The sequence below is a fragment of the Aotus nancymaae genome, unplaced genomic scaffold, assembly GCF_030222135.1.
Source record: "Aotus nancymaae isolate 86718 unplaced genomic scaffold, 86718_ANA_hifiasm-v0.15.2.pri h1tg000030l, whole genome shotgun sequence".
In the NCBI taxonomy this organism is placed as follows: Eukaryota; Metazoa; Chordata; class Mammalia; order Primates; family Aotidae; genus Aotus; species Aotus nancymaae.
This window is the reverse complement of record NW_026988443.1, coordinates 21166821-21179178: the sequence shown is the minus strand read 5'-3', so window position 1 is coordinate 21179178 and position 12358 is coordinate 21166821. Positions and strand designations below refer to the sequence as shown.

Genomic DNA, 12358 nt, shown 5'->3' with positions numbered 1-12358 from the left:
CTCCCAGCCCTCCCCCACCACCCTGTCTAGATAGGGCAAACTCCTTGTTAGTCTTTGTTTTGTTTTTGGTTTTTGAGGCAGGGTCTAGCTCTATCACCCAAGCTGTAGTATGGTGGCATGATCTCAGCTCACTGCAATCTCCGTTCCCCCAGGCTCAAGCCATCCTGCCTTCAGCCTCCCAAGTAACTGGGATTACAGGCACACAACACCATGCCTGGTTTTTTTGTTGTATTTTTAGTACAGACAGGGTTTCATCATGTTGCCCAGGTTGGTCTCAAACTCCTGGGCTTAAGTGATTCTCCTGCCTCAGCCTCCCAAAGTGCTGGGATTACAGGTGTGAGCCACTGTGCCCGGCCCTCTTGTTATTCTTAATAACTGCTTTCTGTTCATTTTCTTTGTAGTATTTAAGACAATTATATGAAATTATTTAACTAATGATGACCTACAAAAATGGCAGTTTTGCGTGGTTCAACTTAGTATATGTCTAATTGTTTATTGCACCGCCCCCCACTGCCTCTGCCCACTGGACCGTAAGCTCCTAAGGGCAGGCACTGAGTTTGGTGTCCTTGCCTAGTGTGGACCCAGCACAGGGCCGGCTCCTGGTTGATTCTCATTAGCTATTGTTGGATGAGGGGACCTGTGGCTGTGCTTTGGTCTCCAGCTCAACTTGTTCCCCAGGCTCCGGCTCTCCACTGTTTTGCACGTTACATTTGAGGGGCCACTAAAAAGGCTTCTTGTAGGAGCCCTGAGCTGCCATGGATCATGCCTTTGAGCCTGTGTCACCCCCCAAAATGAGAGCCTCTGCCCCAAATCCACTTGGAGCATCAGAGCAATGCTGTGGACTCAGCGGCTGGCAGCCAAGGTGAGTCCTGGCTGTGGCTTTGCCTCCTGACCTCAGACTTCTTGTAGGCTGCAGTTTGTCCTCTCAGCAGGTGGCATTCCTGAACTTAGAACCCTGTTTTCATCCAACAGCCTGGGTTTCCGAGTGTCCACTGCTAGATTTATCCAGCCCTCTTCCCTCCTTGGCTCCTGCTCCTTAGAGCCTCATCCAGAGGGAGGACAGGCAAGACAGAAGAGAGGAGAGCAAGAGCAGAAGGGAGGCTCTGTGATGTTTGTGTACTGCTCTGATGAGAACTGTAGCCCAAGGTGGAGGTTGCAGTGAGCTGAGATTGTGCCATTGCACTTGAGCCTGGGTGACAGTGGGAGACTCCATCTCAAAAGAAAAAAAACTGAGCCCAAGGAACAGATGTTGGCAGTAGGATGAAATTACCTGTGAACTTCTCAGAGTGGTGCTGTGTCTGTCTTCTCATCACATCCAGCTTGGCCTGTTCTGTGTGGAGACAGTGACTCTTGCTTTTTTTTTTCTTTAGATGGGCTCGTGCTCTGTCACCCAGGCTGGAGTGTAGTGCCATGATCATGGCTCACTGCGGCCTCAACGTCCCGGGCTCAAAAGATCCTCCCACCTCAACCTCCTGTATAGCTGGGACTATGGTACATGCCATCATTTCTGGCTAATTTATTTCTATTTTTTGTAGCGACAGGGTCTCCCTATGTTGCCCACTCTGGTCTCAAACTCCTGGGCTCCGGTGATCCTCCTGCCTCAGTTTCCCGAAGTATTGGGATTACAGGCATGAGCCTGATTACAGCCATGCTCAGCCTGAGGGCTCTTTTTGAAGTGAGTAATTCTGGAATGGAACGACCAGAGGTTAAGGGGAGAGGGCAGAGTGTGGCATTTGGCAGACCTGGGTTCTATCCTGGCTCTGAAGTTTGCTCTGTTTGTGAGCAAGACCAAGTTTACGTTTCTCTGAGCCCATCTCTCACCTCTGATTCCTCTCATTCATCTCTGAAGCACCTTTGGGTCTGTAAAGGGTCCTTGCCCACCTTGGTCTTTATGAAGTTTGTCAGTTTCCTAATTCCACCCCCAAACCTGTAGGCCGCCCAGCGCCAGGTAGATTTCCCCAGGAGCCGTTTGTCTTTGCTTGGCCCAGGTCACAGTTCCTGCTGATGGCCATGGGCTTTGGTAACTCACACCCTTGGTCCTGCGTCATCCTGATGTGTCAGTTCTGTATCTCTGTGGTTATGGCAGTGGTCTAGATGACATAGGCCTCGCCTGAGCTGTTTTGTGGGTGGTTCAGGAAGAGAATGGAGCTTTTAATTTTTTAGCTCTTTTCCTGCCCTGATGGCTTTATATTTATGTCTCCCTCCAGCCCTCCCGGAATGCATGGCCTCTGTGGTCAGGATTTCTGTGGGACGATAAACCACAGAAGAACCTTACAGTGTCCTTGTTTCTGTTCTTGGGATCTAATTGTTTTAAGTTCATATGGCTCAGATTCCCAGGAAAACCTTGTTGGGTCCTTGAGACCCATCACTGGGATCTCTTGAATCCAAAGGCTGTCAGTGGGCATGTGGCCGTGGGCACTCCAGAGGCTGCTGGGAGCACTGTGGTTGCCTGGAGGGCCAGGTCACCCACCATGGTCTCCAGGGAGATGAAAAAAGGTGGTGTTCCTTGGACCCTTTCACTGGAGTCCTCCAAAGGCAGAGGAAAGCCCCCTGCAGCTCTGCTTCCTCATCCTCCCAGCCCCTGTGGTCCAAAGCAGCCACCTGCCAATAACCCAGAAGTTTCTTGGAGTCTCCTCTTTTAACCTGGAATTTGTTTGGCTTTTGCATTTTCCTCCACAATATGTTCTTAAGTTTATATCTAAAAATAATAATTTACATACTTATCATTGAGGACAGCGGCTGTATGAAACACCATGCTTAGCATGTGGCCTGGAGTTCCCACTCCCTCAGCCACATACCCCAGAGTCCCTAAGTCCATCCAGGAGGCAGAGAACCGAGCCATAGGGGCATTGAAAAAACCTTCCCAGGGCAAGTGATTCACTTGTGAACTGCACCTGCTTATGTGGAAACTGGGGCATCTGCTCTCAGGTTAAGGGACAGGGCAGGGACCCATGGACAGGAGCTGAACTTACTGTCTGGTTGTTGACCCTGTTGGCCAGCTAAAGAACTGAGAAAGGATTACAGCCAGCGCTTCTTCCTGATTGGGCAGAAACTAACCACAGGAGGGGAAGCTGTTCTACACCCTGCTGTGTGGGAGCAAGCAGTGAATGAGGAAGTGGCAGGAGGCATCTAGATTTCTCTCATCAAGGCCAAAGGCTTCAGGGCCCACTGGGGCCCCCAAAGCTGAGAATCTGGAGGTACTAGCCCCGGGAGGGGGACTCCGCCTCTTTCCAGGTAGGCCTTACTCTAGGCTTCTCCTACGACCCCCTCTGCATTTTGTTTACGAGCAGGTTCCTCTTCAGCAGCACTGAGGTGGGGCTTGAGAGGCCACATTTCTAGCAGATGCCCAGGTGAGACCACATTCCTACTGGTCCAGAATCACACTTTGAGGAATAAGGGCCTCAGAAGAAGGTGGCAGGGCTGGGCGTAGTGGCTTATGCTTGTAATCCCAGCACTTTGAGAGGCAGAAGGGGAAGGATCACTTGAAGCCAGGAGTTCGAGACCAGCCTGGGCAACAAAGGAAGACCCCCCTCATCTCTACAAAATAATGTAAAAATTAGCTGGGCCTGAGTGGTGCACACCTGTAGTCCCAGCTACTCAGGAGGCTGAGACAGGAGAACTGCTTGAGCCCAGGAGTTCAAGGCTGCAGTGAGCCATGATCACACCACTGCACTCCAGCCCAAGTGACAAGTGACACAGTGGGACTTTGTATCAAAAATAAAAAAAGCTGGTAGCCAGGTGGTCCACAGGGAGCCCTCCATCCTAACACCTAGACCCTTTTCCCCAGAGTTATGATGCTGGGGCTTCCTTGGGGCTTCATTGGACTTTTGGGGGTCATAAGAGCAAGGGCCCTGGCCTGAGGGTTGTCTTTGGGGCCATGGTGAAAAGTTCTGCACAGTGCCGGATTTCCTGTTTCCTGCACCTAGCCTGTGGTTTGTTAATTTCACATTTTTGCTTCGTATTTGGGTTGCCAGGGGCTGTGTTGTGTCTTATCTTTTTTTTTTTTTTTTTTTTTTGAGACAGTTTCGCTCTTGTCCCCCAGGCTGGAGTGCAGCGGTGTGATCTCGGCTCACTGCAACCTCCGCCTCCTGGGTTCAAGCGATTCTCCTGCCTCAGCCTCCCGAGTAGCTGGGACTACAGGCGTGCGCCACCATGCCCGGCTAATTTTTGTATTTTTAGTAGAGATGGAGTTTCACCATGTTGACTAGGATGGTCTCGATCTCTTGACCTCGTGATCCACCCGCCTCAGCCTCCCAAAGTGCTGGGATTACAGGCGTGAGCCACCACGCCCCACCTTATCTTTGTTTTTAAAGTTTCTGGGCTTATTCCTAGGCCAGGAGTCGGGCAGCCATAGGGCAAAGTAAAAAGTATTTTTATCCAGAGCCACAGAAGGGATGAAGGGAAGGAAGAATAGAGCTTGGCCACTCTCCGGACAGCTCCAGCTTCCCTCGATGCAGGGGTCATCCACAACGAAGTATTACTGAGAAAGTAGATGTGGGCTTTGTTTGTTTGTTTGTTTGTTTTTGAGACAGAGTCTTGTGCTGTTGATCAGGCAGGAATGCAGTGGTGCGATCAATCTCAGCTCACTGCAACCTCCGCCCCCAGGTTCAAGTGATTCTTCTGCCTCAGCCTCTGAGTAGCTGGGATTATAGGTGCCCACCACCACGCCTAACTAATTTTTGTATTGTTAGTAGAGGAAGAGTTTCACCATGTTGGCCAGGATGGTCTCAAACTCCTGACCTCAAGTGATCTGCCCGCCTCAGCCTCCCAAAGTTCTGAGATTATAGGCGTGAGCCACAGTGCCTGGCCAAGGTAGATGTTTTAAAACGCAGATTACTGTCCTTGTCACTGCCTATGCAAAATGTAGCATAGAACCAAGTTTGGCTGAGTCCTTTGCCCATACGTAGAATAAGATGTCTTCGTTCCCACCTGCAGGGAGTTCAGCCAGGTACTGGGAACCACATGGTGGCATGTGGGGTGTGAGCTCCTGCCTAGGAGCTTGTGTTTCATCACTCCCTGGATTTTCTAGGAAAAAGCTTCCCAAAGTGCCATGATGGGGAGCCCTTCACAAGATGGGGAGCCCCATGCTTGAGGCAGACACAGGAGGAGCCAGGCAGAGTTTCTAGGAGGAAATATGGTTAGAACAGTGCCCGCTGTGCCCCACATCACTGAGAGTAATGGAGATTAGGCTTCTGTTTCCTCACTCAGCTCAGCTACTGGTCAGTCAGTCCTCCTGGATCCCCTAGACCCTTCCGGCACATGGTTCCAGTTATGGAAAGGTTTTCCATAGGTCTGGCCTAGTGGCCCTGCCCATGGGAGGCCACCTCACCGAGGACCCCTTCCGAGAGCATAGGGAAGGGAGAGGCTGCCCCTCAGTCAGCACCAACCCTGTGGGGAAAGCCTTTTGTTCGACTGTGGTGGGGGTGGGAATGGGAGGCCCCTGTGACCACCTGGACCTGATTCCCAGGGGAGCCATGGGGGGCAGAGCCACTAGAGTCTCTCAGCCCCGGAGACCCCCATGGGTGTAACCTGTCCCCATGTCTCCACGTGCGGACCTCCATGCACTGTGCCTGTTTTGCGGTGGTGGTCGGTTTGGTTTTAGTGAACACCGTGCTTCATGTGTTCTGAACTGTGGTTCAGTTCCATGTTCATATCCATGGGCACCTTCCCAGCTCTGAGATTGGACAGAATCTCCCATGAGCTGTGCAGATGCATGAGAGGTCCTCCAGCGGCTAGTCCAGCCTTGGAGTCTTGGGAGACAGTCCCATGGGCAGTTCAGCTTCTCCTCACATTGCTGCTAACTGGCCGACCCTCTCGGTGCTGCCTCTTCTGTGCCCTCAAGCCACGAGTTTGCTGGAGTAGGGGAGAAGCTAATCAGCAGCTTCCTCATTGCAAATCCTCATTTACTTAGAGCCAATTTTGTTCTCAGTCTTCTTTTTCCAGAAAAGGAAAATAAGTGGAGAGAGAGTGGTTTGGTTTCTTGAACATCAAATATTCGGAGCTGAACTAACTGAAACCCGACTCGGGGTAGCCTGAACAATGAGTTGTCATCAACTCCCAACAGATGGCTGAATTTGGTGCCTTTGGCCCTGTTTCTCTACATTTTCCTATTCTGTGTCCCGTTCATGTCCTCAGTGTGATTCTCTCAGGGTGACAATGTAGTTGTGGCACACTGGGCTTCTCACTCGCTGGTTGGAGTAAGGGCAGATGTCTTGCTAGTGGCTCTTCCCTAAGTGTGCAGAAGCATCTTTTCTGTAAGTCCCTGCAAGCCTCCCTCATGCCTGCCTAATCCAAATCTGGCCCCTGCCTGGGGGAGGCCCTGAACTGATTGACTTAGCTTGGCTTCCCGAACCCATCTCTGGAACCAAGGGAGACGATTTCTCTTAGAACGATTGTGCCTACCCTAAAGCCTGAAAGCTTGGGGTGGGGTCAGGTTTCCCTGAAGCCCTTGGGTCTGTGGATGGGCCCTGAATAAAGAATGGGCTACTTTTAAGGAGGGAAGAGGAGAGGAGGCAGGGAGGCAGCCTGTGGGCCCAAAGTCATCACCTGAACTTTTAGTGCCTGAGTTTTGATGGCTGAGAGTCTTCTCTGCAATGCTGTAGGATTTTCTTCCCACTCCTCCCGCCTCCCCTCCCCAATGCAGCTTCCCCAGGTTTTCTGGGAGTCCTGGCAGTCCCACAGATTGGTCTGCCCTGGCCTCTGTGCTGCAGTCTGCTCAGGCCCGCCTGCTGTTCTCCATCCACTCTCCCACTCCTGTGTCAAATGCTCTTTTCTGCTGTGGCCATGGTGGTGGTCTCCAGGACTAGGTGAGAATGCCCCTCTCCAGTTGGTGCCATGCCTTGTTGTTAGGGCCCCAAGACAAGGCTGCTTGTGCCCTTGGTCTCCCAGAGTGCCTGCCTCACTTTTCCAGCCTCTTACTCCTTCCATCCTCATCCACTCGTGGGACTGGAGTCAGCCCCTCCCCACTGCCTCCCCACCCCCTCCCCACTGGGAGCTTCCCACTGCACATGGCTCAGGTATGGCCACTCTCCCATGGCTAATCTTGCCAAATCCAGCTCTGAGCAGATCCCACATGGAGCCACTAGTGGAATGGAGGGGTTAAAGGAGAGAATTCCTCTGCTAGGCCTATGAGGGTCATGTGCCCTCCAGCTGTGGCCATTCCTGTTGTCTCTTTTCTGTTGATTTCCTCTCAGAGCACAGGAAACCCACAGGAATACCTGGAACAGATGCCAGATCTCTTCTTCACCCTGGTTCTTCCTTCCTTCCCACTTTCTTGCCTTCTTTTCTTTCTTTTAAAGTTAACATTTAAAATATGTAATAGGCTAGGTGCAGTGGCTCATGCCTGTAATCCCAGCACTTTGGGAGGCCGAGGCACGTGGATCATTTGAGGTCAGGAGTTCGAGACCAGCCTGGCTGACATGGCGAAACCCCGTCTTTACTAAAAATATGAAAATTAGCTGGGCGTGGTGGCACACACCTGTAGTCCCAGCTACTTGGGAGGCTGAGGCAGGAGAATCGCTTTAACCTAAGAGGCGGAGGTTGCAGTGAGCTGAGATAGTGCCACTGCACTCCAGCCTGGGTGACAGAGTGAGACTCTGTCTAAAAAATAAAATATGTAGTAATGCTTCCCAACCCCCACTGCTGATTTGAGAAGTAATGTGTTGTTAAAATTTGGAAAATACAAAAAGATATAAAGAAAAAAAGAAAAGTCTCACATAGTCCTGCAGCTCAGAGAAAAGCGCTGTTTACATTTTGATGTCTTCCTTTCCCGCTTTTCCAAGACACATTGGTATATACTTTTGGAAATGTGGTTGGGGTATACACAGCTTTAGATCCTGTTGCTTTCATTGAACATTAGATTTGAAATTTTCCATGCCATTAAATATTATTTTGCAATATCATCCTTCAGTTACTGCATGAATTTTCTGTTATATAGATTTACCAATACTTAGTTTTTTATTGTTTTAAACAGTGCCACAGTAAGCATCCATGATTATTTTCATAAAATAATTTTTTTGTTTTGTTTAAGTCAGGGGTCTCAGTCTGTTGCCCAGGCTGGAGTGCAGTGGCATGATCATGACCCACTACAGCCTTGAACCCCTGGGCTCAAGTGATCCTCCTGCCTCAGCCTCCCAAGTAGCCGGGACTATAGTCGTGTGCCACCACACCTAGCTAACTTTTTTTGTAGACATGGGATCTCTCCATGTTGCCCAGGCAGGTCTTGAACTTCTGACCTCAAGCGATCCTCCTACCTCACCCTCCTAAAGTGCTGGGACTACAGGCATGAGCCACCACCCTGGCCCACGAAATACGTTTTTAGTAGGGAAATTGGTTTGCTGATTCATTACCCAACCTGAGTGCTGTCTCTGTTCTCAGGTGACAAGCTTTAAAGTCCCTTTCTCCACTTAGAGTTCCAATCCCAGGTGAATTCTCCCATCACTCCATGCTGTGGCCCTTGCAGCATCGTGCCATCAGCTGTGCGCAGGCAGCAGGAGGTTGGGAATGCTTAGGGTCCTTGTCACTGCATGTGCAATATTGCACAGATCACACTGTGCCCTGGCACCCTTGGTGGCTCCCTTTCAGCTAGAGCCACCTTTGGGGGGATTTGCATAGCCTGGAAGCTTTCTCTTAGGTGAATAAGCCTTCACAACTCTCATTGCAGCGGGAAGATGCCAGAAGTGGACTATATAGTTCTGTCGGAATGGTTTGACTGGATCTTGAGGAACATGGACGTGTCCGTTGATTTAATAGGTGAGATGCACCCCTCCCAGCTCCCTCTCTGGTCTCTCTCCTGGGCCCCTTGAGGATGTGCTTGGCTGGCACTTGCCCTTGGAGATTCCTTCCCCATGAGAGTTCAGCCTTCTCCCTGAGGGCAGACAGGATTCAGGGCTTCTGGTCTTTCATGGGGAAGAACCCTGGCCTGTGTTCTTTAAACTTCCCTCCCTGGCTCAGCTACTTTCAGACCCAAATCCACTGTGATCTGTTGAATTTTTCTAGTTTGTAAAGGAGTGGGAAAGACAGAGCCTGGATATTCATTGAGACCTCCCAGGTGTGAGGCCTGTGCTGAGCTCTGTCTATGAACAGAATCCCATTAAGCCTCAGAATGACCCCACGGGGCTGGTGACACAGAAAGAGAATGAAAGTCAGGGCTGAGGGTCAGTGGTCAAGCTGAGAGCTGGCCCTCCCTGCCTCCTGCTCGAGCTGTGCAGACCTTCCTCCCGCCCTTGCCCGTGTGCCTGCCTTCCCTGGTCTTGGCCTTTGCTTCTAAGCTGTGAGCAGAGTCCTGAGAGCCACGTATCCTTTTAACCTTAGTTTACCTTCGGACCAATCCTGAGACTTGTTACCAGAGGTTAAAGAGGAGATGCAGGGAAGAGGAGAAGGTCATTCCACTGGTAAGAGGCCTCTTCGACTTGGTTAAAGATGAACTGGGAAACCACGCTGTCCAAGCCTGGCTTCCTCTCCTGGCCCCACTCCCATGAGATCATTGTGCCGTTGTCTGCAAAGAGAGAAACAGGAACCAAGTGTATCAGAGGCTGAACTCTAATTTCCTGTTTGGCTAGAGACCCACGTGGATGTCCAGATCTTGGCTTCCTGTGGTCCGTGACTCACGATTTGGCAACCCTCTTGCTTGGAGGCATTCCCCTCTCTACCTTCCCCTCCCCATCTTGGCAGCACCCAGGCTTGTCTGTTCTGCCTCCTGGAGATTGCCTGGCCTTGTGCTCTCTGGGTCCTCCCTAGAATATGAGTTCCAAGAGGGCAAGACCAAGCCCTCTCACACACTACTGCATCCCTAGTGCTTAGCGCAGTGCCAGGCATGCAGACAGTGCTTATGCTCAGTAGCATTTGCACAGTGGAGGGATGCCATGCCCTTCTGAACTCTGCTCGGGCCACATTGACTCTCATGGGGGCTCTCCAGTACAGACCTGGGCTGTGCTTCTCACCTTGTCCTTCCCTCCTCACATCTCCCTCCAAAATCTGGCCTCCAGGCTGCTGCATGGCTGATACATCCAATACTCAACACCACGCGTACAATTTCCCAGGCCAGAATCCTTCGATGCCTTGCTGCTGGCTAGAATGCAGTCCCCACTTTATAATATGGCTTATGACCTGGCCCCAGCTGCCTCTCTGGCGTTATCTCCTTCCATTCCCTCCTTCTATGCTCTGGCTATAAGGAACTAGTTGTGGCCATACACAGACATCCACATGCACTGTGGAGTTATGCAAATGTGCCTCTGCACAGTCATTTCCTTTGTCTTTAAAGTGTAACTCAGGTGTCACCTCCTCCAGGGAGCCTTCCCTGACCCTCCTTCCATCATAACCTCCCACACCCACCCCCTGGCTTTCTGTGATCACAGCCCTTAGGACAGCATACTGACACTATTTGTTTATACCTTTGTTCCCCTTAAAGGATAAACAAATAGTGTCAGTATGCTGTCCTAAGGGCCGTGATAGCATAGGCCACAGAGGGAATAAGCTTTTTAAGATTGGGCCTTATTCCCTCTGTGTCCTCTGTATGTGTCTTGGGGCCTGGCGCCTAGTAGTTGCTCAGTTAGTACTGAGCTGAATGCCCCATGTGAGAAGCTGACACTGGAGGGAGGCAGAGGCTGGGCAGGTGTTCAGTGGAGTGTCGGCAGCTCTGAGCCCAGGATGGGCTACACTGTCCCTGGGAGGCCTATCCTACTCCTGAAGCCCTGCCCAACCTTGTTTTTCCCTGGTGCCAGCACGATGCAATTCCTGCCACGAAGGCCCAGGCCTCACTCTGGGCAGCTCCTTAGAAATCCTGGAGGCAAGAGTGCTAGGAGGATGGAATGCGATGGAATGGGGCCAGGCTGGACCATGCTGTGATGGGCACAGCAGCTCTGTGTGGTGACCCAGATGTTCCCCAAAAATGTGGAGTCTGTGATCCCTCCAAGGCATGATCCAAGCCATTGTCTTAAGGGTTTGACGGGGTCCATAGGACACATCTAGCTCCTGTTGCCAAGGGAGAGCTTGGCAGTGGATGAAAAGGCAGCTGCAGAGTTGACACGAGAGCCTCTGGGATGGCGAGTGCAATCTGTGTGAGGAACCACCCTGCTCTGTGCCCGGGAGAGTGAGCATCTGTTCTGCCTGGCATGCAGGCCCATGGCTCAGGAGAGCCTGTACCCCTTTTCCCTTGGGCTCTGCCGCATCATGCTTTCTGCAGTTGGTGGTCTTTATGATTTCGAGAGTCTACAGGTTACGAGTTGTTGAGGGGGTAGAAGGGCAAGGGGTGAGGGTCACAGTCCTCTTGGTGGCAAGAAAGAGAGGAGGGTTTAGAGGCTGCCCAGGGCTGGACCCCTGCCTGAAGGAACTGAGGCTCTGTTGCTGCCGAAGTGGCAGTAAATGGGAGAAGCCAGGTGCAGGTCCTGCCTTTTGCCTTGGCTTTAATTCAGGCATCAGGGAAAGGGCCAGTGTTTGTGCCCATGAACCCCCAGTGGAGCAGAGCAGGGTGACTGGTGACACTTCTGCTGTTGTTCTGCTCGTCCTGGCTGCCAAGTGTGCAGCTGTGGCTGCTGCTGTCCACGTGAGCCAGGTTTCCCTTGCAGGGTTCCTTTGTCCGAGTCACTGCCCATGGTCATTGAAAACTTTGCCCTCTCTCTCTGCTTGAGACCCTTGGTGGGTGGGGTCTACTCCGGCCAGACTGCTTGTGTGTTTTCCTGGCAGGAATACCTGGAAGCAATTCACCATCTCCATGAGGAGTGGCTCATCAAAGGCAGCCTTTTCCCCGTGGCAGCCCCTGTTCTGGTAAGTCTCCCTTACAGGGTACGAGACTGTTCTAGAAAGAGGAGTGACTTGGGGAATGTCCACCACCTTGCAGATGGGGGAAGGCACAGTCCTCTAGAGTTTGACACCTTCGAAGGAGGAAGGTGGGAAGGCTGGTCCTCTCTCTCCCAGTCCCTATTTCTGGGCTGAGTCTCAGAGTGAGTTGGCCAGACCTGAGGGAAGGCGACCTGTGCCAGTGCCATCACACCTGGCAGTTGTCACTGATCCAGCATCTTCAGCGAAGACTCTAGACGTGGGTTTCAGTTTTCACCATTTAGGGTGGTGGTTCCTCCAATGTGACCCTTCTTCTGTGGATGTCACAGAGCCTCATTTCACCTTTGTTTGGTGATGCACTCATCAGAAGGAATGTCAGTGTCTGGTCTGGGCTGTCACACATTGATGCCCTTAGGAAGTGCTGCGGTGTGTGGAACTGTCTGCCTTGCTCAGTAATGTCTCTGCGTTCCTGTGTTTGCTTTTTACAGTAACCTGCCTTTCTCTTGCTGCCGCGTCATCTCTGACTGATACTGATGTGTCTGTCTGTCAGAATTTCCTCACTTCCCCATCTCCTTGTTTTCCA

At 51.5% G+C, this 12358-nt stretch overlaps 1 protein-coding gene across 6 annotated transcripts in view; it reads left to right on the top strand.

The window, feature by feature from the left end:
- TK2 (thymidine kinase 2) overlaps nucleotides 1–12358 on the top strand; it is a 45703-nt gene that overhangs the window by 21823 nt on the left and 11522 nt on the right. For all 6 annotated transcript variants that reach the window (XR_010344850.1, XM_012468304.2, XM_012468302.2 and 3 more), the window contains 3 exons: nucleotides 8663–8751; nucleotides 9313–9392; nucleotides 11683–11763. Coding sequence is in view for 5 of the 6 variants with exons in the window: in XM_012468304.2 (XP_012323727.2) it covers nucleotides 8663–8751; nucleotides 9313–9392; nucleotides 11683–11763 (250 nt within the window). In the remaining variant the exon portion in view is untranslated. The remainder of the gene's footprint in view (nucleotides 1–8662; nucleotides 8752–9312; nucleotides 9393–11682; nucleotides 11764–12358) is intronic.